Source organism: Zingiber officinale, chromosome 5A, assembly GCF_018446385.1.
Source record: "Zingiber officinale cultivar Zhangliang chromosome 5A, Zo_v1.1, whole genome shotgun sequence".
NCBI lineage: Eukaryota > Viridiplantae > Streptophyta > Magnoliopsida > Zingiberales > Zingiberaceae > Zingiber > Zingiber officinale.
In genome coordinates, this window is record NC_055994.1 from 7304763 (window position 1) to 7330280 (window position 25518).

At 34.0% G+C, this 25518-nt stretch overlaps 1 protein-coding gene across 3 annotated transcripts in view; it reads right to left on the reverse strand.

Annotated features, from left to right (window-relative positions):
• The window catches only part of LOC121979569 (phospholipid-transporting ATPase 2-like), a 34922-nt gene that overhangs the window by 4099 nt on the left and 5305 nt on the right, over positions 1–25518 (reverse strand). For all 3 annotated transcript variants that reach the window (XM_042531566.1, XM_042531565.1, XM_042531568.1), the window contains exons 3-19: positions 21924–22137; positions 19824–19940; positions 18248–18340; positions 17994–18168; positions 17187–17353; positions 13559–13663; positions 13132–13229; positions 12906–13048; positions 11264–11360; positions 11065–11174; positions 10673–10837; positions 9335–9489; positions 9180–9260; positions 8931–9051; positions 5652–5758; positions 2035–2166; positions 1202–1355 (exon numbers count right to left, since the gene is read on the reverse strand). In XM_042531566.1, the coding sequence (XP_042387500.1) occupies positions 1202–1355; positions 2035–2166; positions 5652–5758; positions 8931–9051; positions 9180–9260; positions 9335–9489; positions 10673–10837; positions 11065–11174; positions 11264–11360; positions 12906–13048; positions 13132–13229; positions 13559–13663; positions 17187–17353; positions 17994–18168; positions 18248–18340; positions 19824–19940; positions 21924–22137 (2234 nt within the window). The remainder of the gene's footprint in view (positions 1–1201; positions 1356–2034; positions 2167–5651; positions 5759–8930; positions 9052–9179; positions 9261–9334; positions 9490–10672; positions 10838–11064; positions 11175–11263; positions 11361–12905; positions 13049–13131; positions 13230–13558; positions 13664–17186; positions 17354–17993; positions 18169–18247; positions 18341–19823; positions 19941–21923; positions 22138–25518) is intronic.

The window sequence follows — 25518 nt, forward strand, 5'->3', positions numbered from 1 at the left end:
AATTAAATCAAGGGTAATATTGCAAATGTTAAATTAGGTTATAACATTACTATGATTGAATCAAACAACATTAGGTTATGTTGTATTCCGTATAATCTTGGTTATGCGATTATCTAGTAATCGCATACCCAAGGTTATGCATGATAACTTGAACCAAACGCAGTACTCTACCATGCAAACACTTGTTGATATGTCACATCTGGTAATTCAAGATGTGGAACTCTTGGTGTTTGTGGTCTTTAAGATATGCTTATCGTCTCAAGAATTGGCATATTCAAAGTCTCTCAAACATCATAGCGACTTTCAGCCCACACATGCTCAACCCAAGCAAAAAATCTAATTCCTTCACTAACATATCATGGGAAAATCAATGTAGTTCAAATAGCAGTTCAAATATCCCTTCGGATATGATTCACAATTGTCAGCGCCTTGGTAGGATATGAAACCTTAGTAGTTCGAAATGATATGGCTAGCATCTCCATTACTAACCATGGTTACTGGATGATTAATATTCTAATGATACTAGTGGAAGTGGAAAGAAATTTTTGAATAAAATAATTGATCTACCTTGGTACTATAGATGAGCAAAACCAAGGTTTAGGATCTTATTCTGATGCCTAGTTGGGGTGGTTGGCAGTAGTGGGATTATTTCGATGCCCATATGTCACAGCGAGTTTGTGTTGACTGACATCGATCAAGGTGAGGGGGAATAAAACAAAGAAGAAAGAGGATGCAGTGAACAAATAAGGGAAGAATAAAGAGTAAGAGAACAAAGATCACGCTCAATGAAGCAAAACAAAGAAGAGGACTACCTAGTCTAATCCATTGAACAAGTAAGCCGTAGGTTTTGGATTTATTGAAGCAGATCGACATCAGCCCTTCTTGTTCACATTGCTTATACATTCAACCTTCCTCATGAATAATGCAAACGACGAATCCCTGAAATATGGTCCCAATCATAATTTTAATGATCCCTATCATATCCACATCTTTCAACAGAGTTTCAGTATTGGAGCACTCATAGAACAGACCATCTCACCCATATAGGGCAAGATGAAACAAAATTTAAAACTATGAACAAAATAGCCACACAAAAAGTGTCAACCAAGAATGTCATGGAGGATAAACTATAAAAATTTCTCAAATAATTGCAATCAGTAAAATACAAATAAATAGAAAGAGAATTAAACTAGCAACTCACTTCCAATGCTATAATCAGCTGCCCTTGCAGCTTGCAGCCCTTCACGACCACTAATCCCGACGCCAATATCAGCATTTTGTATCATTCTCACATCATTTCCACCATCACCAATTGCTAGAGTCCGGTAATCACATGACTTAAGCAGCTCAACAAGCTTTAAGAAATAGGAATGAACTTTTATCATTTAGGTGTAAGCCAGAGATTTGGTCAGTTTACAAGTGACTAAATAGAACACTCCAGTAATATTCAACAAAGAAATCACTAATGATTCTTTTTAACTGCATTTAGGATTGATTTAACTAGTTTTAGAGTCAGAATGCTTTCTCCAACTTGCAAACCATTAGGCTTGACCAAACTTTTATTTAAACTCATCAGCTTGTTAGGAAAAAATTCATTGTTAAAATCAAAATCTCAGAATGAGTTCACAATTTTTTTCAATGAAAATGAGATGATTTCTGAGTCTGTAGGAGTTACATCAAGAATTTACTACAGATTTACTATTACAGACTTAAGAACATATATAGAGATTAACCAATTAAATAGGTGTGATGACTGGACGTGATCACAAAGCAATCAGTTGTATTTGGGAGTAAAGATTGTCTATTCAACTCACAATAACACCACATTTTGTTAGTTGTTATACTGGTTCTTGATAAACTTGCAAGACAATTTCATAAATAAATCTTAATGTGGTGTTAAATATTCTTCTTACACCAACTTTACAACTGAAACACTAGTAGTTGGACAGTTAAATATTTCAATGATTCACCAGATTTACACCAACATGGAAATATGTCAAAATGAATTTCTAAGCATCATCAACAAAAGGTCACCTGGGCCTTCTGGGAAGGTGTCACCCGACAGCAGATTGCTGTTCTTGAAAGAATTGCCAATTCAGTGAATACAGATCTATACTGTTTCAAAATGATCTCAAGGGCCCAACCATCCACAACAAAAGCTAAGTCCTGTTAAATTAGCTGTTGGATCAGATGCCAATTGTATTCAATAACCAAATATTTGTCAGTGTTTAATGAAGACATGCAGTTCTATTGTCTAATTTCACAGAAGAGACAATTAAGATGCGATCAAATGAGTTAATAATTGAATCTAAACTAACAGTAAATGGTACCATAAGCAATGATGCAGGAGAAATTCAATAAAGAAAATGTAAAATAAAAACTTGCTGAAATATTTGAAGCCACCTAGATTTATATGTTCTTCATAAAGTGCATGCAATGTAACTTTCTGATAAGTGCATTCACGCATACATGAGTCCTGGAAAATGAAATTGTAGATTCTCAACAAAAACATTTGGTAGTCTGAATGATTTAGACTTTGGAGTATGTTCATATATAATGTATCTACTCTTAGTGTCAGCAAATGCAATACTGAGAGCTTGAATTGGAAGATTATCCATCTGATAGTAGTAGAATTCATGGTTTTGATGGTTGTAGTAATGATCACCCATGGCAACGTTAAAAAACTAATGGAGAATAGCATGTTAAAAAACTGAGTAGCATTAAGAAAGAGAAACAACCAAACAGGTGATGTAGAAGACTGGATAGAAAGACAAAAACTCAAACTAGAAGCCTGAAGCAATGAATAAAACTAGACGTGATCAGTACACATCTGAAACAATAAAAAGAGTAATCCTTTTCTTAATGATTTTTGGTATCAGAAAATAACTTACTCATCTTTGCCAATGAGTAAATAACCAGGTAAAAGAAGCTGTTAAGATTTGTTTTTCTATTTTCTTTAATATTTTGTTCCACAAGCTTATTGTCCTTGTGCATGCCAAATTTTTTATTTACATATATTCTATAAAATTTAGACTCTGTTATTTCTTTGTTTGAATTGATCAAACTGTTTCTCTCAGACCAATAGTCTCACTTGTTCTCTGAAAACTGGTCTCTGTTATTTCCTTGTTTCAAATTGATCATACAATTAATTTCTCAGCCAAGTCAGCAGATTAAACCAAAACACACAGAATGCTAACCTTTATTTCAGGAGTCTCATATTATCAGCACAACGAGGACTAAACTAAAATAAACACAAGTCAGAGATAATATTAAGTAATAGTACACAAATAATCTTTAATTGGATGCAGAGCCTACTGAACGTTACATAATTAGAGAGACTGAATCTTTACATCTAACCATCATTTGTTTAACAATAGGATAGGATAACAGACTAGAAGGACGATAATAAGGCCTGCATATATATCTATACTCCTAGAAGGTTCATTTTTTCTGTGCATTGTTCAATGTGAGTTTCCAGTCAGAAAGGAGGACGATGACCATAAAATACAAGAACAAGAAAATGGAGATTCAAATCAAGAAAACAAGGTTTTAAAAGGCATATGCAAGTGGTGTGCAATTGACTCACTGCACTCACTGCATAGCACATAAAAGGGAGATGCTGTTGGTATTAAAAATATTAAGATTGTTTACATTGATAAAAATAACATATATAAACTTCCACAACAATAGCATTCTTTTTCCTTTATTGCTCTCTTTTGTGGGTAACCACCACAACAATAACATTCCAGCAGTGGTGTTTAATGCCATCCCTTGTCCAATTCCAGCAATGGTGTTCTAGTAGTGGTGCTTCATGATGTCACATGATTCTTTGGTCTCAAGAGCATGTTTTGATGCTTCTTTTCTTGCTACAGGACAGACATAAGCGCAATATTTTGTGGCAATATTTTTTGTGTTTATGAGATGATTGCATCTTCCCAGCTAATGCTATGTCAATCGTACAACAAGATGACTACTGACATTTTTTTATCGCAAACGAGCTATTGAAAGATATGAAATATATATGACTTTTCTCTACCACCAATAATAATTTTCAAATTCTAAGGTTGATTTTTTTTACTTTCATTTACAAACATATCCTGAAATTTTTGCAATTTTTGAAAATTGATTTTTTTTTCTTTAGTTTAAAATGAAAATCTAAATAATTCTTTTTCTCAACAATCTCTATGCAGCATGAAGTATTTCATTGGCATAAAGGTTGTCTGTTCAATGGGAGACACTGATGCCTTAATTAAAATATGTATTTAATATACTTGAGAAAGTTACTATGCTAAGAGCTAAGCTATTTAAACTCCTACACAAAATGTTAGACTGATGCTCAGTATTGGGGATAGTTGGAAAATTAACCTAACAGTCACTAGACTAATCATCTCATTTGTTGTGAATGTGATCAAGCAATTTCTGAGACTTTATGTCATGATCATTGGGCAACAAGAAAAGCGCCAATATAGCGTGATCATAACCATCTCAAGTTGTAAGATACAAATTTGCATATTACGTAGGTTCATCCATGGATAAGCAATCCACATCAAGCTATTATGTTATTCTGGAGATAATCTAATATACTGGAAGAGCAAAAAGCAAGTTCTAGTGGCCAGATCAGAAGGCAAAATACAAGATTTTGACTCCAGCCACATATTAGCTCATCTGGCGCAAATAGTTGATCACTAAGTTGATACAACTCTTACTGAGTAGATGCATGATAGTCAAGCTGAACATTGTCTCCGTTCCAATATATCATGAGAGAGCAAAACATACAAATATCAATTGCCACCTTGTTTAAAAAAAAGTTGCAAGCCAAGGAGATCACCACATCATGTATTAGCTCCAATCTTCAATTAGAAGGATTAAATCTTTTTAGAGGTCCTAGAATTGAACAAATTTATAACAAGATAGATTTTACAATATTCTTGAACAAGTTTCAGGGGAGTGTTAGAGAACTAATTGTAAATAGACAAGGGTTTACTTATAAATATACAAACCATAAGGATGCAACAGTAAAGATGATAATAGGATAATAACTAGGTAGAGGGGAATGCCATAATAATTCCCCTTTACAAGACAACTAATTTAATTCCTAGTTTCTCTAATGATTCATTATTTACACATGAAGGGATTATGAGAGAGTTGCAAGACACTAAGCATAGTTGATTGCAGTGATCAACAAGTCATACTAAACTGGAAGGTAGTTAGAAAATATGGTTTACATGTCAAACCAGTCGTGAGCAAACTTAAGCCAGTGATTGTTTGGGCATCATCAAGGCAAAACTACATTACCAAATAATATGTTGACAATAGAAGTAAATTCACTCTAGGTTCAAGCCAACAAAAAAAACAATAGCTCTTATGGTATTAGTTGAGGAAACAATTTCTGATGCAATTGCTTAAAAACAACAAATATGATGTATTGCCATTTGACGCCATTGGATAAAGATGGATGTTCATAAAATTGTTCCCATGGTATTACATAAAGCCTAACACAATACTGATTCAATTATTTATCTTCCCAGATTTAGCAGCAAAAAATTTCAAATGATATAGTTATTGTAAACTTAAAGTGCAAATAAAAATCCATGACTAACTGATTTTATAGATCATATAGTAGAAAAGATCAGGTCACAAAGGAGTAGTACCTTGGGTTCCGAAGAAGTTATCTTCATTGTAAGTAAGACTCTCTCTAAACTTCTTAAAACTTCATCTTCAGTTTTACCATTAATAAACAAAAGTTGTCCTCTGGGTTCTGATGATAGTAAAATGTACTTAGTGGTGAGGTCATAAAGTAATATGTAAAACTGTAAATGAAGTGAAAAATATTCCCCTCCCAAGAAACACTAAAAAGTCAGACAACCTACCATTATATAAAATTTACAGTAGAAGCTTTATATAAAGAGATGGGAGGAAGAAAACTAGATTGTATTGAGGATCAAACTATGAGTCAAACATTTGAAGGCTAAAAAAGAGTAAGGCTAATGTAAAAGAAGAGCTAGCTGAAAACTAATTCCATCAATATTCTCAGAAGAATCAAGTCAAACATAGCTTCAGTTTGGTTCAGATTATTATGGGTTACTTGGGACTCTGTTAGATAAGAATAAGCTTGGTAATTGTTTGAATGCACATTTGTCACGAGTTTTGGCCAATCTTGTTTCCTTTTTATAACTTTCAGAGACTTCACATTGGAATATCTCTTAAACAACATAAGAATATCCAATCACTTATCTTAAATCAAGTTTAGAATCTAATCTGAACTTGATTTAATAATTGCATAAAATTTTCTTCCTTAAACGATCTTGCTTTGTACCTTTTGTCCATTTGTAACAGAAGGATGACAACTTAGCACAAAATAAATCTACCAGAGATTTGATGTCATCTTCACTTTTTTCTCATAAAATTTATTTGAAATAGAGTACATCCAGAACCTTGTTCATTGTAAGAAAGTGTGATTCAAGTAGGTCAGGGCCAAGACAATGTTTAACAAACCAAAGCTATCTGAGATCCTCATGGAATTTTGGCTTTTGCCCAAGTTAGGCTATGCAACACTTAATAAACCAAAGTTGCAAGGAAGTGAAGGAAAGACACAAAAATGAGGGAACAAAGCACCACTTGCATTACTAATAATTAATAACTTTGACAAAAGAGTTGGCTCTGACTTCTAGTTCTTTCTTATTTTGGTGTTTCTTCTGTTTTCATTGGATTTAAAATCACCTATTAGATAGTAGATTCATGAACATTATAGAAACCTTCAAATAAAATATGTGCACCTGAACTAAATAACCTGTTACTTCTACCCTATCTTTGAATCATCTTCCTCTTTGTCCTCCCTTCTAAAGAGCAGATCATTTGGTCATACTGTTTCTCATGCGGTTGCAGAGGACAAAACCACCAACTCACTGTGATTTATGAACATAGAAGTTAGAACAGGATCCCACCACCATAAGGAGTATGACATCAGTCTCTGCAATACATGATTCAAGATCCTTGTTTAAGACAGAACAACCAACTCACTGTGATTTATGAACATAGAAGTTAGAAAGCGATCCCACCCCCAAAAGGAGTATGGCATTCTGCAATACATGATTCAAGATCCTTCTTTAAGGTATCCTTTTCAATCTAATTGGTTAAGGTTAAGTTTGGTAATTCTAATTGGTACTATTACCCTTTCAATCTACAAAAACACCAACCAACTATAAGCCCATTCCATAGTAAGTGGTCACTTGAAAAACTGAATGTGAAAAAATAAGGGCACCCTTTCTTTGTTGTCTTCCAAGAAAACGAATTGCTGATCACTTATTGCTCCCAATATTAATCAGCCCAATTGCAGATGCAAGAACTGGTCAAATCATATTAAAAGTTGATGACAAGTAAATGAAATTATTACTGGGCAGATCATATTATTCTTCCCCTTCCACTTTTGCATATTTTCCCACAAGAAGAAAAAGGAAAAGACAATTTGTTTATTTTCTTTCGCTTCCTTTCACTTTTCCATTAATCCATTTTTCTTCCCTCACTTTTTTTTTTCAACCATTAAGTAAACAGTGTGAAAGTATTACTCTAATATAGGTTGCAGATACAATCTAAGGCACTCAACAAACGTTTTAACATGGCTGGTTCAGAGCACAATAATCGGATTGAACCAGTCAGTCGGGCCAGAAAAAATCAGAACCGAGTCTGATCTTGTCCAGTTATAGAACAGGATCATATATGCATCCAACTGGGAAAAAAATCCAATTGAACTGGCTGATAACCGAGAGGAACCAGTCTGTTTAGTCATTCTTCCAAAATTTTTGAAAATATTCATTTATCTTCTTTAATGTGAGATAATGAAGTATTAGATGCATAGATGTGATAGTTGTAAACTTTTAATACTTGAGATGTATGGTTTACAACTGCTATTAGGTGTTTAAAAAATTAAGCACATAATTTTGAAATTTTCAGATTTAAATTTTTTTTATCAATGCTTATGTTTTTAATTATAGTAAACTACAGATATATTTAGGATTTTGCAAATGGTTATGCAATTAGAAAAGTTAATTAGAGCTGGTCTCACCAGTTAGCTTGTTTGGGTCAGTTCTCAATTTGCTATGCATTTTGACCATTTGACCAATAATTTGACCTGTCAATATTAAGCCGAAACTTTTCCAGTTTGATTTCCAGTCTGGTCTTTATAACTAAGGTTAAGAAAACATCCCTTTAATAATCCCCACCACACCTAAGTACATGTAATTTCAAAGGGTCAGCTAATCCAAGAGTTTAGGGGATATTTGTATTTAATTATACTACCAAACATAACTCTCCTTTCTTGGGACTGGAACAGAACACATCGAATGCTAAGGATCAACAGATAGAATTCAACTAAGAAACTTGCAATTTTAGCCACATGGATTCAATACTTGGATAGCCAACTACTGAGGTTACACTTCTTCCCATCCTAGTAATTGAATACCTTACAAAATTCCAAGGGGAAAATGTTTGCATAAGTACAGGAAGTTCCTTCAGCTCCCACAACAATGAAAGTTCTCAAAGATAGATACCTACCCAGCACACCCAGTTGACTTAATAATTCCTAGCCATGCAACATAAGCCCTTTGTTACACATACATCTATAAAAAGATTGAATAGCCAGTACGGAGCAACTGTCATTCTGCATCTAACATATGGAAATCTTAGTGAAAGTACTCTGGTGAAATTCCATGCAACACACACGCAGAAGACAGACACAAGGAGTCTAGTCAGGCCAGCCAAGATACCACATACTTCATCAGGCTCTTTATAGATACTACACACCCTCATCAGGTGATTATAGATACCACACGCCCACATTAGGTTGATGCAGATATTGCATACCTTTATCAGGTCAACATAGATATCACATACCCTTATTTGCCCAAAAAAAAAGTAATAAAAAATCTATGCACCTGAGGAAATGAAGTTGCATAAAAGAGCAATTTGGATGGCTGTTTTCTGTTTGTCACCAGTTAGCATCCAAAAATTGATTCCGGCCTTCCTTAGTGTTTCAATTGTTTCCGGCACGCCATCCTAAATGTAAAAAGGCAAAAGTTTGATATAAAATACCATTAGTACATCGTGTCATGTATATGAAAGAGAGACCAAGAAAATTTAAAGATACAGAAAAAAAAATGCTAATAATTATCTAAAGAATAAACCTGCAATTGGTCTTCAACTGCGGTAACACCAATAACCTCAAGGTCATGCTCTAATCTTTGGCAAACTTCATCCAGCTTCCACTGAACAGAGAGGAAGCAAGACACTTGGATTCCTGAATGTCATGAAAATTTAACAAAATACCACTATGACCTACTTCTCTATTAACTAATGTACTTCTGGCCTCCTTAAATGCTTGTGACCAATCTTTATACTCATCATCTTTCAACTCACGCCATCCCAAACAAAGAGTTCGCAGACCCAACTGAGCATATTGATCCACAGCATCAACAAAAGGCCTAATCTGCTGCCCTGAAATAGTTTTAATGGCATTCAATTAACGTGTTATACGCTAAAGAAAAATCTGTTAAGGTCTTGAAAACATTGGATGTTCAAATACTTCAGAAACAATAATAAGGAAATCAGTCAACCTTCACAAGATAATTTTTTTCATATTTCAATCAGTCAACCTTAACAAGATAAAAAAGTTTTCCTATTTCTTATGAGCAATAGTAGAAATGATCCAATGGCAAAAAAATGTGTAGTGAAGTCTGCATGTAAACTAATAAGTTTTTTACTAAGTGAAAGAAAGCTCCACCAAGGAGGCAAGGAATATGGAAGAGAAGACTTCTGTTCCTAGCTTTCTTTTTGAGGAAAACAATGACATGTCTTTGCAGACAACTTAGAATCAAATTATAAGTTATTTACTGAAATAAGTGAAAGAAAGTTGCACCAAGGAATATGGAAGAAAAGACTTCCATTCCTAGCTTTCTTTTTGTGGAAAATCACGTGTAAATCAATTAGTCAGAAACAGCATCCAACATGGTATATTGTTCAAAATACGAACTACTCCAGTGAATTGCATTGTAACAAAAGTAAAACAAATATTCAATATGAAAATAGAGACCAGTCATGTTGCTGAAGTCCAACATGGAAAAACTTCAAATTTAACAATAAAAAGCTACCATTGCAGAGGGAGAAAGATGAGGAAGAAGAGTGGTGCAGGAGGTGCAGAGATAAGAGTAAGAAAAGGAGAACCAAGGGAATTAAGAGACGACCCAAATGACAAGGAAAAGACAATAGAGGTGGAAGACAGACAAAAACTAAAGAGATAGGAAAGAAAAGGTATTAGCAAACTCCTCTTTTGATTGGTTAGAACACGTATTAATTGGCCTGGATTGGTCATGACTCCAAGTCTAAACCAGTATGAACTGGTCCATAAAACTTCCATGATATCTGATGCAAGGCACAAATATATACCGGATAGTTACTACCCATTCCAATCAAATATCTAAAACCATAACATAGAATACATATGATTCTGATGAAATTCAAAAATATATAAAAAATAAACACTCTCTAAAGATTCTGGATTCAACAAGGCTAGCTATCCAGATACATATGATAATGATATCAAATGACAGTATGAATGAAACACAACCGACTACAAAGTGACTTGTCAAGTAGACAAACCATGACAATAACAGTAAATTACCAGCATACGATAAAGGAAGGATAGCTTCATCTGCACCCTTGGACAAGAGAAGGATCTTCCCATCCTCAGAATCCTTAACAACCACTGACATTCTTTTGCGATCGGAAGTGAACTCTAGAGTATCTAGTATCTCATAGTGGATCAGTTTGCCATTAAAATTGATTTCTGCCAACAAAATAAATAGTCAAAAAAAGGATATTATCTGGAAAGAGAGAAAAGGAACTGGAACAGAATAATCCCAGACAAATGTGAAACAACTGGATGAGAAACTGTGCTGATGAGCACACTGAGAGAGCAACAGACATCAACATCATCATTGGTGAAAATGCTATAAATCAACAGATTTGCCTGACAACCATCAAGCATAAACCTTCCTAAGCAGGCTAACTTACCAAGACTGTTCCCGTTTTTACTTATGAGAACCATATGCAATCTAGCAGCAGCATTAACAAGTGCATCCTCATCCTGGGATTGAGCTTTATACAAGATATTCCCACTCATGCTACACAAGAAGATAGAATTCTTTAGGATTCAACAGTATATAGATAACAATTAAAGAACCACAAACAAATTCAAATGTGGGTCAAAAACCTTCTGACAGGGACAACTGTATTGCAGATTGTCATGATTGTAAGAAATCTGATTACATCAGGAACATTATTGATGACAGCATTCAACAGTTCGACATCTATCTAAACAAAAAGATTATCAGATACAAGAATAGTAAAACTTCCCACATAGGAGTGTGATAGAGCACCATCAGTAACATACATGTAATAGATAGTTAATTTTCAAGGTTAACCGTGAAAAGAATCAGCATAACTAGCTGCATAGTGAAAGTGTATGACAAGCAGAAAAGTATATGTGATTAGTCTTCTGCAAAACAATTCTTACTATTATATCCTTGTTTATAAGAAAAGCAACAAATATCTTAACTACAATGAGATTCAAGAAACCAGATTGGCTAGTTTTATTATACAGACATCAATAAACCATTCCCCCTCAGGGCTTCAACAACAACTTCTCAATCTCAAGGAAAATATATGAACCATGGCCAAGCTTCACTAACCAATTCTTTGTCAGTTTAAATTCTCCAGCACAACCACAGCTTTCCTTAGTATAGCACAAAAAAGAAACCATGTAATGTTGTACAATCCCAGCAAGCCAACCAAACATTCTTTTACTAAAGACTACTTTAGTGCCCTTTGATTATGAGATCCTTGAACAATCAAGTAAACATTTCTCACAACAGGCCTTCTAAGTGTAATAAGTTAAAAATTGCACCCCTCCTGTCAATATAATCTCAAGAACAATAGTTCTTTCACAGTGGCGCAGAGCAGAGAGTGATGTCAGTCAATTTATGTTTAAAAGCAATGTACCAACTAATTCCTAAGAACACATGTCCATTGAAGTTTGAAGGGGTTTCTCTTCACATTAAAGAATTAATGAATTTAGTGTCATGCTATCTGCTAATACTTGGTCTACCCATCTTCTTTGCACAGATCACACAATCTTCACCTATCCATTCTATACCGGTGTCAAATTCTAACACTTGAACATAGACTCTAAGTGAAGACCCAATATCAATCGACTCAAGTGTAAAAGCTTATAGAAGCACAGTTGATGAACACTTGGATGTACACTCATTGCATACTTGTGCTTAAATTTGATTAACATAGGATCACATGTCCTCTCTACCACTACCACTTATCCTCAGCTTCATTCCCTATCCATGTAATATTACCTTAATTTTAATTCCCAATCAGCTGCAGTTCACCCCTTCCCCCTTCTCCACTCATTGCTCTCTGCAACAAAAATGCCAATGCTGATAGATACCTAAGCTCCAATGAAAGAAGCATGTTATGCATAATGAGTTTAATCCTGCATTGTTATTTTCTAATATGTGATTAGGCTTGGAAACTATATAAATATTCCAACAATATTACAATAGAAAACCTCATTTCTTAACACCAGTGTGGAAAGCATGTTACTTCTTTCTGTTTTAGGGATCCATGACTATTTCACTAATAGGCTGAAATGATGTTTTAGAAAGTCCTCCAAAGTTTTGAGAGAAACACGAGAAAAAAATGTGAAAATTTTGAAAAATGGTATTTGTACCATGTCATCCATATCAAATACACACTTTTGATTGCGTTTCTACATGCTTGAGGATGATAAAATCAAAAATATTTACCAAATAGCATTAACTGAAATAGTTGAGTCATAAAATAACCTTTCAAAGCATCTCCACTCTCATTGCCATAAAAAGTACCATTGATACAGCATCTTCTAAAACTCATCTTATTCTCTGTAAGTGTCCCTGTCTTGTCAGTTAAAATATATTCAACTTGTCCAAGATCTTCACTTATTGCTGTGCTGAAAGAAATAAACCATTAGTGCCAACAGACAAAAAACGCTCCACACTTATGAACAAGGTAGGAGTGCAACACTACACCTACTTCGCTGCATGAGGAGCAGTCATCGTTTCATGATCATACATTTCCTCATCCCAGTCAATAAACTTTGCATATATACTTTTCACTAGATCAAGAGACACCTACAAAATAGAGAAACCACAGAGATGCTAGCTGAAAACAAGGAGGAATAAAGAATTGTATATAATATAGAATTTGTTAAATTACAAATAGGGTTGAAGTGAGAAAATTGCTTCATATTTACAGAGATTCTGGAGGATTTATTTCAGTTATACTTCCACATTGCTTAGTTTTCATTCATGAGAACATGAATTCTTATCGAAAATAATATATTTCAGTAGATATATTAACAAACAACACTAAGGTTGAAAAGTATTTATCCTAACTGAAATATTGAAAATGAAGTTCAGGGTCTAACAAACAAAATAATTCCCATATGCATATAACATACCTTCAGAGAAATAGGTATCATAATGGAACATAAGAGCTCAAAACGTAGGGGAATGACCAGGAGTTCGTACCATGGACCATCCTCAGGATACTGGGCATACCATTGCTACATTAATCCAGAAACAAATTATTAGTTGCAAAAACCAAGGAAAAATATAAAAGCAATAGTGCAGCCAAGTAAACATCTACAATCACCAGTTAAATATAAATTTAATTCATCGTACATTAACCAACTATCTTAATCAAGTAAACATTGGACATATTTTAATCACCATATTTGGACTAATCAAAAACATCTAATATGCACAGAGTTACATAAACTACAGAAGAAAAGAAGATATAGAAAATCTTAATTTGATGGATGAACACTGTTACCTTCTGCAGCTTCATCGAAGTTGCGTATCAAAATGATATAATGACTGCTACGACATTTATACTATACTGGTGAATAGGTAAGCTCATATTAAGTTCTTGCATTTATATGCCTAGATGAATCTCTGAGTATAAAAAGCGATATTTTACAACTGAGAAGACTAATATATACACCCTTTCACTAAAATACATATCAAGGAGGCAAATACATGTGGATACAAAAGAAACTTTCTAAAGAATGACTTCTACTGCAAAAATGTTCTGACTGCAAAACTAGACAGAACTCACCTAAAGCAAATAAGTTGCCTTAGCACTGATAACAATTATCACAATGTTAACTTTCATTATTATATTAAAGTCCATAGCCTACCATGCCATGTAGCAAGGGGGAGGGCACACACTTCCTATATTTAAAAAATGATAAAAAAAAAATTGAAAAAAATATGGGTAAGAAAAAATTAAATATGTTCTTTCCTTTTAAAAATCTTTTCTCAAAACAATTTACCTTACTTGAATAAAAAATGGAAATTTTAATATATATATATATATATATATATATATTCATTATAAATAAATAAAAAATAAACATATTTTTTGGTTCAAACCAAAAAACAAAGCTGAAATAGATTAGAAATTCAATTCAAGTTTAGTTCTTTAAATCATATTTGTTTGGTTTGGCCAGGGTTGATGGAATCATAATAAATTTTAATTTTCTTCATTACAAATCAAACCAAATTAAAAATTCAAATTTAGCTTTTTTACCAATAAAATATATCTTCCATAGAGATATATTTTGAATAATTGAACATATATACAGTATATATTGCAGACTGATAATTTTATTTATTATATTGTTTTTAATATAAAATTTTATCAGTGAAAAATTAAATCCAAACAATAACATTTAACAATTTTAATGCTTGAATGCAAATTTAATAGAAATCAAACTAAATTGATCATGATTGAATTTGGTTTAGTTTGGTTAATAAAAATAAACATTGAAAAACTTGGTTTACTTTGCTTTGATTTGAACTGAAAGAAAAATCATATCCATGTGGTATAATATATTACTAATATGTATTTTATATAATTATACTAAGAGTATTCATTGGATTTAAATTGAATCAAATTGACACGATTAGACCAAATTAAATTTATTATATTAATTTAATAAACTCAAATCAAATTGGCATATAAGTAGAATTCAAACTAAGATGAAATTATCAATTTGATTCAGTTTAATTTTAGTTTAACTGATTTCACATCCAAATATTATAATTTATAAATATTTATTTGCAACACAAATATATTTATAAATTACAAACAAGCCAAAATTGAATCAAAACTATAAGATGTCCAAAACAGACTGAACACATTCTGTCAAAAAAATTGAGGAAATGATTTGATTTGGGGTGTTTATTTGACTGAAACTATACAAAATTGAACTAGAATAGATGGAGTTTATTCATATAGGCTACGTTTGGTTGGGTGTAATGTAATTGAGCTTGTAATGTAATCAAATTTGTAATGTAATGTAATGTAATCCTGATTACATTACTACGTTTGGTAATGTAATGTATGTAATCTTTGATTACAAGGGTGATTACATTCTTTTGTTTGGTGTCCATTATTTTTTATAAGGAATGTAATTCGTATTATTATAAAATGACAAAAATATCCTACGACCTCTACCAATGGACGCTACATCTCTGTCGGAGTTTGCGGCCGTCGCCGGTCGCCGGCCGCCGCCAGTCGCGGGCGACGATGGGCGGCGACAGATTAGGGGTATATTTGACATTTAAATTTTTGTTAAACGATGACCTTGTAATGTAATCGGATTACAATGTGTTTGTTTTGTAATCCAGATTACAAAACTTCATTACATTTTGTAATCCAGATTACATTACATTACAAGTTAAAAATGAAATCAAACAAATTAATCAACCTTGTAATGTAATCTGGATTACATTACAAGGCAGATTACCCCCTACCAAACGCAGCCATAATGTAAAATTGAAGGAAATCAAAATCATAATTAAATAGAATTGAAAGTGTACTGAAATTATCAATTTGGTTCTGTTAGTTTAGGTTAAATGAAATTTTAATATTGTAAATTTTAAGTTAAATATTAAATTGAAATGAGAGATATAACCAAATTTAAATCTTAATGTCAACCAACCCAAATCAAAGCAAATTGATTTGGTTAGTTAACTATCATTGTTGCACCTACAAGCTCTTTCCTCTTATGTCACACGGTCACACTATCCTCTCACAAATCTAAACCCATTCTTGCAACATTCATTATCGCCCCACTATCGTCGCTCGTAACACCCATTATTGTGTTGCCTCCTCCCGTATGCAACCTACCAACCATCATCATTCACATACGCATTGACCATCACTACCTATGTGTAGCCTAGCCACCTTCATCCTTCACCAATATGAATGTCGCCATTGTCTACTTAGGAGTCACCACGGCCTACATGTGCATCTTTTAACAATCACCAACTCACTCTCATTACATTCATCATCCCCCTTGCACACAAGAGTCATCATCACTTGTTAATCCCCAAATTGTAGCCTAGTCATCATTGTGTTTAGGTTCTCCTACGTGCACTCTAGTTATCACTATCCTTCACTTCACTCGCATAACAATTGTTGCTCCCTTCACACACAAGCACCACTTACGGTATCACCCATGCATAGTCCGGCCATAGAAATCCTTTGTCTGTGTGTTGATCGTCAGACGCACAAACTCCTTTTTTGTGGTGTGGATCACACCCTTCCCTGACTCCCTCAACCCTACCAATGACTCCCATCTCTCCCTCTCCACCTCACTCCTTTCCATTCATGATCTTCCTCATCTGCTGCAATGAAATCAGCAACCCATGAATTGCCCAGGTACTCATGCTAGTGATGTTTTAAGCTCAGCCTACTTCCATTTCACTTTCTCAATGAATAACAAATCATCAAGTCAGACATGAATTAGGGTAAAAGACTGCTAAAAGAATACATGGAACCAATATTTTTAAAAAATAAATCACAGTTAATAATACTATCAAGCATACTGGTAAGAGATTATGATAACACACCACTTATGTCAGCATGGTGTCTATACAAGCAACTACATGGATGGCAGTTGGTGGTTAACCAGGAGAATGCAATAATCATAAATAATTTTTCACAAGATAGCTGAGTCCTTCAAATTTGGTTTTTAGACAATATAATTAATAGTAATAAATAAAAAATAAAAGTACCTTGCGGGCTTCAGTGTCCTTCCAAATGTTGCCAGCAAAACCTAGGACAATTACCACAACAATTTGGAATAAAAAAATAGCTCCAGTCAACTTATCTATCATTGCATCAACAGCCGTAAGTTTTGGCTCAGGTACACCCCTACTCATTCCCAATTTGGTTTCATTGCCTGTGAAAAAATGAAGGAGCAGATTACCATTTATTGTTTTGAGCTGCAACCATGCTAATCAATACACAGCAATCAATACACGGAAAGGAAGAAAGAATACTGAACTGAACACCAATTATAATCTAAGAATTCTTTCATTCAAAGGATAATTATAAGTTCTGACAAAAATGAGGAAAACTCAAAATGACCATATAGAAGAAAATGATAATTATTCCCAGCTACTGGGCTGAATCTATAACGTCCTATATTCTAGAGTTCTAAGAATTTGAACATGTTTCTATTTGTACATACGGCTGTAAAGATATTCACAAGCTCCAATGAAAATTACAAAAAAAAAAAGGAATGCTCTATAAATGAGAGAAAGATAGACTTTTTTTTACCAAAAATTAACTGATGGAAAAGGAGAAAACAGAAAGTTCCAACCACAAGTTTTTCATTTTAAAATTAAAATAATGAGCTCCAATTATGCACTAAATATGCGGACTCATTCTACAATATCATTACGATGTCAAGTTATGATTATTGATCTAGGTACTGTTCCTTCTATGATAAAGTATCATTTTATATTAAAAATGTTTTTTAAAATTTTAAGATAAACAAATAAAGAGAACAAAAAAAATTCCAAGAATTTCTGTCTAGCCTGTATAAACAGCAACTCCACAAGCCCATTCAGTATTCCTCAAATAGCATGACTGTAGAAGCGTGTTGTCGATGGTTAATGGACACAAGTCATTATCAATGAAGGGAGGAAACAATCGCATATTTGAGTCAAATCTTCTGATGTCTTTGTCAGGATTGGGACATTCAATCACACCCTGTTCATTTAAGAGGGAAAAAGAACTAAGAATATATGGAGAATCTTCATCAAAATACTAATGAAACATAGTGAAGTACCTTGATTTTATGCAACTGTTCCGGTGTTAATCCAATACAAGATGATGGAAGAACCCTTGTCTTTAGATCAGTCTCACCATCTAAAGCAGCGGTCTTGTGAGACAATCAGATAAGCATGGGTTAGGTATTGACTATAGATAAACATCATATAGTAACTAATTACATATAGAAAACAGTAGTAGCCTGTAACTACATTTCAATAAAATTTAGTCAATTCAAAATTGCAACAAGAAGATTCCCATGCTTGAGCTAAGTTGTTATTCATTGCCTACAAAATATTGATTAATTCCCTACAAAATATTGATTACTTCCCTAAATATCTTTGACTAAACATTAGTATAACATCACTGCAGATTAGTGGCAAGGAACATCAACTTCTCTAAGTGAGAAACTGTGGGTAACTTAAGCAATGAACCAACACTACTTGCATATCCTTGCACACTGATGCATAAACAGAGATATTTGCAGACATTCCTTAACGCATGGATTCAACTGTCAGTCACTGTGTTCACATTAGTGTTGAGTGTTGACAGGTAAGGTATGTTGGTTCAGTACAAGGTTGAAAATCTAAAAGACTCAAACTATGCCAGAGTTTTGAACTTTGACTAGAACAATACTATTTTGGTTTCGTACCATTATTTTGATGTATAGTGTTGATGGAAACTTGTGAGGAAGAAGCAAGAAGATGAAGAAGAGAACACAACTATATATCTAATTTTAGACTTTGTGTTCCATTTAGAAATGGTATCTTTAACATTATATTGTGCTGACACAAGGTAAAAAAAAAAACAAACTATTTTTTCATCTTCACACAATTGTAGCATGTCGGGGTGTCGAATTCAATATGGCACAGTACTCATCGACATCATTTACACAACAACACAACAAAAATCACATATACCAACTAGTATTGAGTTTCGATATTTTATCACAATGATATATTTTGACCGTGTCACCCAGTATAGTTCGAAATTTCAAACCAAGGGTCCATATGATAATTCCACTAAAATGTTGCGCTCAGAAAATATATGTTCTTTTGACATTAAAAATAAAATAAAAAAAAGGGCAGTGCACGAAACTCTTGCCATGGGGGTCCCGGGGAAGGATTCATTTTACGCAACCTTAATCTGCTTTTTGCAAGAGGTTGTTTCCCGGATTCGAACCCGTGACATTTTGATTACAAAGCAACAACTTTACCGTTGTGCCAAGTTCCCCTTCTTCTTTTGACATTAAAAATAATTAACTAAAATAAATAAGCTCATAAGTTTTGTTATTGTCATTTTACTTATGTGGCAATCAATATCTATGATGATAAGGAGTTTTGTTATTGTCAACATTCTGATGCATTCATGGCTTTGGCCACAAGCCCCCAAAAACAATAGATAACATCGTGGCCCATAAATAACTAAAATGGTGTACAAGTTCCAGATGGACAAAGCAACAAAGTGATGAATTAGATGACCAAATACTTGTAGCCAGCTCTCTAGTTAATTAACGAATAAAATGTTACTATTATGTGTCATGTTGCACTAAATCTAATTAAAGAGAAAACACTAATAAATACTTAGTTGATTACCTCCACATAACAGATGCCTTGTGGTTCAGATGCCCCAATCAAAACGAGATCACAAGGGACTTCATCATTCTCTCGCAACCACACTATATTACCAACATGAATATCTTGTGCTTTAATCTGTAACAGAATCAAGAAGGTAATAAAGCAGAATATGTCCATTGTCTGAAACTATTGGACAAATACAAGTACACTATAAACTGCAAATTGTCCAATCAACTTGATGCTAATAAAGAATTCATTTCCATTGATATAAAGAAAGAATTTTCAGTAATAAAGATGGTCCTTCACATGGCAAATATGTAGGTCTTCAAGAAACGTTGAAAACTTAGTACTTGCATTCCATCATTCATGAGCAACACAGAAACATTAGATACTACCTACTGAATACTCAATAGGAAGTTTTTTTTTCCTTTTTTCCCCTTTGCAGACAAATCTGACTATACCCTGCCTCCGGCCCAATTGTAAAAAATAAAAAAAAGTTAAATTCAGTCAAATTAGCAGTTTCAGCAACCCACAAAAATTATATGCTTTATGTGTCACCAACCAACAAAACTGGAATTAAGAAACAAAAACGAAAAAAAAAAAAAAAGACGTCAAAGGAATACTAGAATTTGTGGGGGAAAACCAATCTAGGTTTATTAGATGCGATGAAGTTAAGTTCTTCCAAACTGATCAATAGTATACATGCAATCAACTTAAGGCCTACATGTGTGGGATAGAGAACCAGAATATATCGCTATCTTACTAAGTTTGAAAATCCTAAGCAATTTTTAATTCTTAGAGTAAGGTTTCGTCTGAGTTTGGACTATACCATAAACCAATAAATTACAGTCATATAAAATAGACAGACCTCACTGAAACAATGTGTTTCATCCTAGACTCCTGAATTTCTTTCCTTCTCTCCTCTTCGACCTCCATCTAATTGCCCGCTAGAGCTCCTACCAATCCAATCATTTGCTGGTTCTTTTATGTTATTCCTGCTCCAGATCATCAGATGAACAATGCCAGCAGCCAAATTTCTAATGGAGCAAAGAGGAGACTGCTAACCTCATTTACATAGTACTGCTTAGTAATTCTCAGATAATTAATTATTTTATAACATTAGCCTTTCCACATTCGACACCTCCAAACTCTAGCTACGATTAAATATCAAAAGTAACATCCTAGTCTCCAATATTCCAAAATGATACTAGGTTTGACTAGCCCAAAAATTTGGATCCGACTACACTATGGCACTGCTAGTGGAAACACAACAACTTGAGTTTGTTACTTCAAAAAACTATAAATCAGCAGAAGAGGATCAAGAAAATTATGGAGTAATGCCAAAAAAAGAGAAAGAGAGACAGATATAACGATATAATAAGACATTGCCATAGCAATCTAGAAAAGCATACCATTATTTGAGACAAACCTAAATGGCTTAGGTCTAATTTCGTATCCAAATTTATAGTCCCAAAAAAATTGTTCATGGGACAAGTAAACCTAGGATCTTTGCAAAAAAAAAAAAAAAGTTAAACTAAAAAATGCAGAAAAAGGTAACAAGTTATGAAATTGAAAGATTTTGGAGTACAATTACCACACTTAAACATACAAGTAATGTAAATAATAATTAGAAAAGAAAATACTAAATCATGAGATTTTGTCATCATACCTAAGATGAATTGAAGAAAACTCTTAAGTTAAAAGTTCTATAAGATTCTATAAATAAACATAAGGTTGAAAAATAACAGAGAACAAAAAAGTTCTGTATCAACCACAAGGAGTTCAACCAAATATCCAAAAAAATCTAAAAAACAGTTTATGGTATATGAAATTGTCCCACCAAAAGATGCCTAGCTCCCTAAACCAAAATGAGCAAACTTCATTCTAAATTAAAGATGAAACAAAAGAAACAAATAAAATGTTATAATCCTTAACAGACATGATCCCATAAGAAGATTGAGTAAAAACTAAAAATATAGAGAGCATTTCAATGAAAAAAACTTGGAAATAAGATTGATGGAAACAGATCAACTAATGGAACAAACTGTACTTCCAGATGTAGCAAAGTCAGTTGCAAAAACAAAATTATAATAAAATCAGTTTAAAAAGAATCTATACATGTTTCCGAATTCCATCCTTTACAACCCATACTTCCTTCTCGTTTGCTTGCTTGTCAGAAAGATACCTATTGTAGTCATCCCATGCCTCTTTTGTCGCTGAGACAGCAAATATAATGATAAGTGGGCCCCATGTGCTTGCAGGATTCACAGGAGTGATTAGTGACCACAGCTGGAGGCAGGCAATAAGCAAAAAGTACTGATTCATGAACCTCCTGAAAACATCATCAATATAAGACAGATATCCAAGAAACATTAGCAAATAATCCATTCCTAATGGCTAAATAGAAAATCATAGCATTTCCTCTTACTGTACAAGACCTTTAATACTAAATCAAAGTTTCTTACAATATAAATGTGGTAGCAATGAATCAAAACAAGCCTCTAATACTTCAATATGAAGGTTTGTTATATTGAAAAAAAAATAAACATTAATTAAACACTACATCAGAAAGGGGCAATTTATTTGAATACATCTATCAGCATTTCAATACCAAGCCAAGGTTACAAATCTCGAGTCATTCTAAAGTTTCCGTTTGAACTGGAATGGTATAGTTTTGATACTGTGACATGTTGTGTTGTACAGTTTTGGCACATTATCTGTGATTAATTAATGCCAAAATCGTTAATTATACATAGATAATTAATTATAACTACAAATAAATAATTATAAATTATCAATAAATTATAGAATATTAATTAATTACAGAATCAATTATATATATATATATATATATATATATAGAGAGAGAGAGAGAGAGAGAGAGAGAGAGTAATGTTACCCTAAGAACCTTACCGCGCACCTTGTGCAAACTTCAAACATTTTTTCGGTTTGAAATTTTTTTGTACTTAATACTATAACCCAACTCCTAAACCCTAAAGGCAAAATCTTATTGTTGTAACCAAGAGCTAGGCTACTGATGAACCTAGGCTATTTAGATTTCTACAAATTTGCAACCACATTAAAGAGTAGAGTTTGGAGAAAGTATTGCCTGACAAAACAGCTTTGAAATTCCAGAAAAAAATGTCCCTTTCTTCTCCGGAGCTTTCTCATTAAATAGAATTGCTTTACAATTTATCTTTAGTAACAAAGTAAATATAGCTACCATATTAATTACTGATAATCTAATTTAAGTATGTACTAATTACAAATAATCTACTCTAGGTAATAATATATACACAGCTAATTAGCACAATTATGGCAAAGTAAATTCCATATTTGATAGGCCATAATATCTGCCATTGATATCCCCCCTCAAATTGATGCTGGATGATCAACAAGCATCAATTTGTCAATAAGAAAGTGATGACGATGTCGGGAGAGAGCTTTAGTAAACACATCAGCAATTTGGAATTCAGTGGTTATATGTGGAAGAGTGATGACACAAGCATCATATGCCTCACGAATAGAATGACAATCTACTTCGATGTGTTTGGTGCATTCGTGAAATACTGGATTAGCAGCAATTTGAATAGCACTAGTACTATCTGCATGAAGTGGAGTAGGTTCAAGTTGGGAAAACCCAAGTTCACCCAACAGTCCCCAAAGCCAAACTATTTCAGAACAAGCAGAGGACATAGCGCGATACTCTGATTCTGTGGAAGACTTAGACACCCGATCTTGCTTCTTACTTTTCCATGCAATAAGAGAGGTACCCAAAAACATGCACCAACCTGTAACTGAGCGTCGAGTATCAGAACAACCAGCCCAATCAGCATCACTATATGCAACCAAATGAATAGGAGAGCCCGCAGAGAAGAAAAGTCCCCGGGAAGAAGTGCCATGCAAATAGCGAACAATGCGTCGAACTGCAGCCAAATGAAGATGTGTAGGTGCTTGTAGAAATTGACTAACTTGTTGAACAGAAAAGGCAATATCAGGCCGGGTAATAGTCAGATAGTTCAAGCTCCCCACTAGTTGTCTATATAAAGATGGATCTGGGAGAAAATCACCCTCATCACAGCGATATTTAACGTTCACCTCTAAAGGATGATCAACAGAACGACCATCCTGTAGACCAGCCAAAGCCACTATCCCCTGAAGATATTTATGTTGGTGTAAGAAAATTCCAGCTGGAGTAGAGTGTACTTCAAGCCCCAAAAAATAGTGTAAAGATCCCAAGTCTTTCATATGGAAAGACCCCTGAAGATGCTCTTGAAGCTGAGAAATTAAGACAGAGTCGGACCCTGTAATAACAATATCATCAACATATACCAGGAGCAAGACGATTCCTTTTGCAATTTTGCACAGGAATAAAGAAGAATCATACTGACTTTGGACAAAAGAGAAGTTAATAAGCGTAGAGCGGAACTTGTCAAACCAAGCACGTGGAGCCTACTTTAAACCATAGAGTGAACGTTTTAGTTTGCAAACATCAGAAGAGGATGTAGAAAATAATCCTGATGGTGGAGTCATATAAATTTCTTCCTTAAGATCTCCATGCAAAAAGGCATTTTTCACATCCATTTGTCGTAATGACCATCCCTTGGAAGCAGCAATAGCAAGGATAAGTCGCACTGTCGTCATCTTAGCTACAGGAGCAAATGTCTCCTCATAATCCACTCCATACTTCTGGCGATTACCAAGTGCCACCAGCCTTGCTTTATATCTATCAATTGTGCCATTAGATCGTAGCTTAATAGAATATACCCATTTACAACCAATGGGCTTAACACCACTTGGGCAAGGAACAATATCCCAAGTGTGATTCTCCTGAAGAGCCTGAAGTTCATCCTGCATAGCTTTAACCCAACATGTCTACTTAGTCGCATGCGAATAAGAGGTAGGAGCTGTACTATCAGCTAAAGTGGCAGAAAAACCATATTTATCAGGAGGATGACGAGTGCGAGAGGATTTTCGAAGAACCATTGGATTAGGATCGGGAAGAGTTTGTGATGGTGAGGTTTTTCGTCGTTGATATATAACGCCAGGTATAAAACGATCAGTTGATGGAGAGGTATTCTCAAAATGAGGAAGAAGAATACTTCCAGAAGGAGAAACATGTTGCGGAAAATAATACTCATGCTCAAAGAAAATCACATTTCGGGAAATACGCAAACGATTAGCAATCACATCATAACATAGAAAACCTTTTTGAACATTGTTGTAACCCATAAAAGCACACCGTACAGATTGAGCTGTAAGCTTGTGACGCTCATGAGACGGCAAGTGGACAAAACAAACACACCCAAATGTGTGTAACATGTGATAATCAGGATGCATACCGAAAAGACAATAGTAAGGAGAATCAAAATTCAGTTGTTGAGAGGGCAACCGATTAATCAAATACACAGCAGTAGACAAGGCTTCCACCCAAAATGTAGGCGGAACTGAGGACTCTAGGAGGAGTGTGCGTTCCAATAAGTGACGATGTTTTCGTTCAGCCACCCCATTTTGCTGGGGAGTATAAGGACATGACCGTTGTGATAAAATACCTTTGTTTTGCAAAAGGGCTTGAAATTCATGTGATAGATATTCACCACCATTATCAGACCGTAAAATCTTAATGCACGTAGAGAATTGTGTCTCAATAAAAGCCAGAAATTTTTGAAAAACAGTGAACACATCAGCTTTACTACGTAGAAAATATATCCAC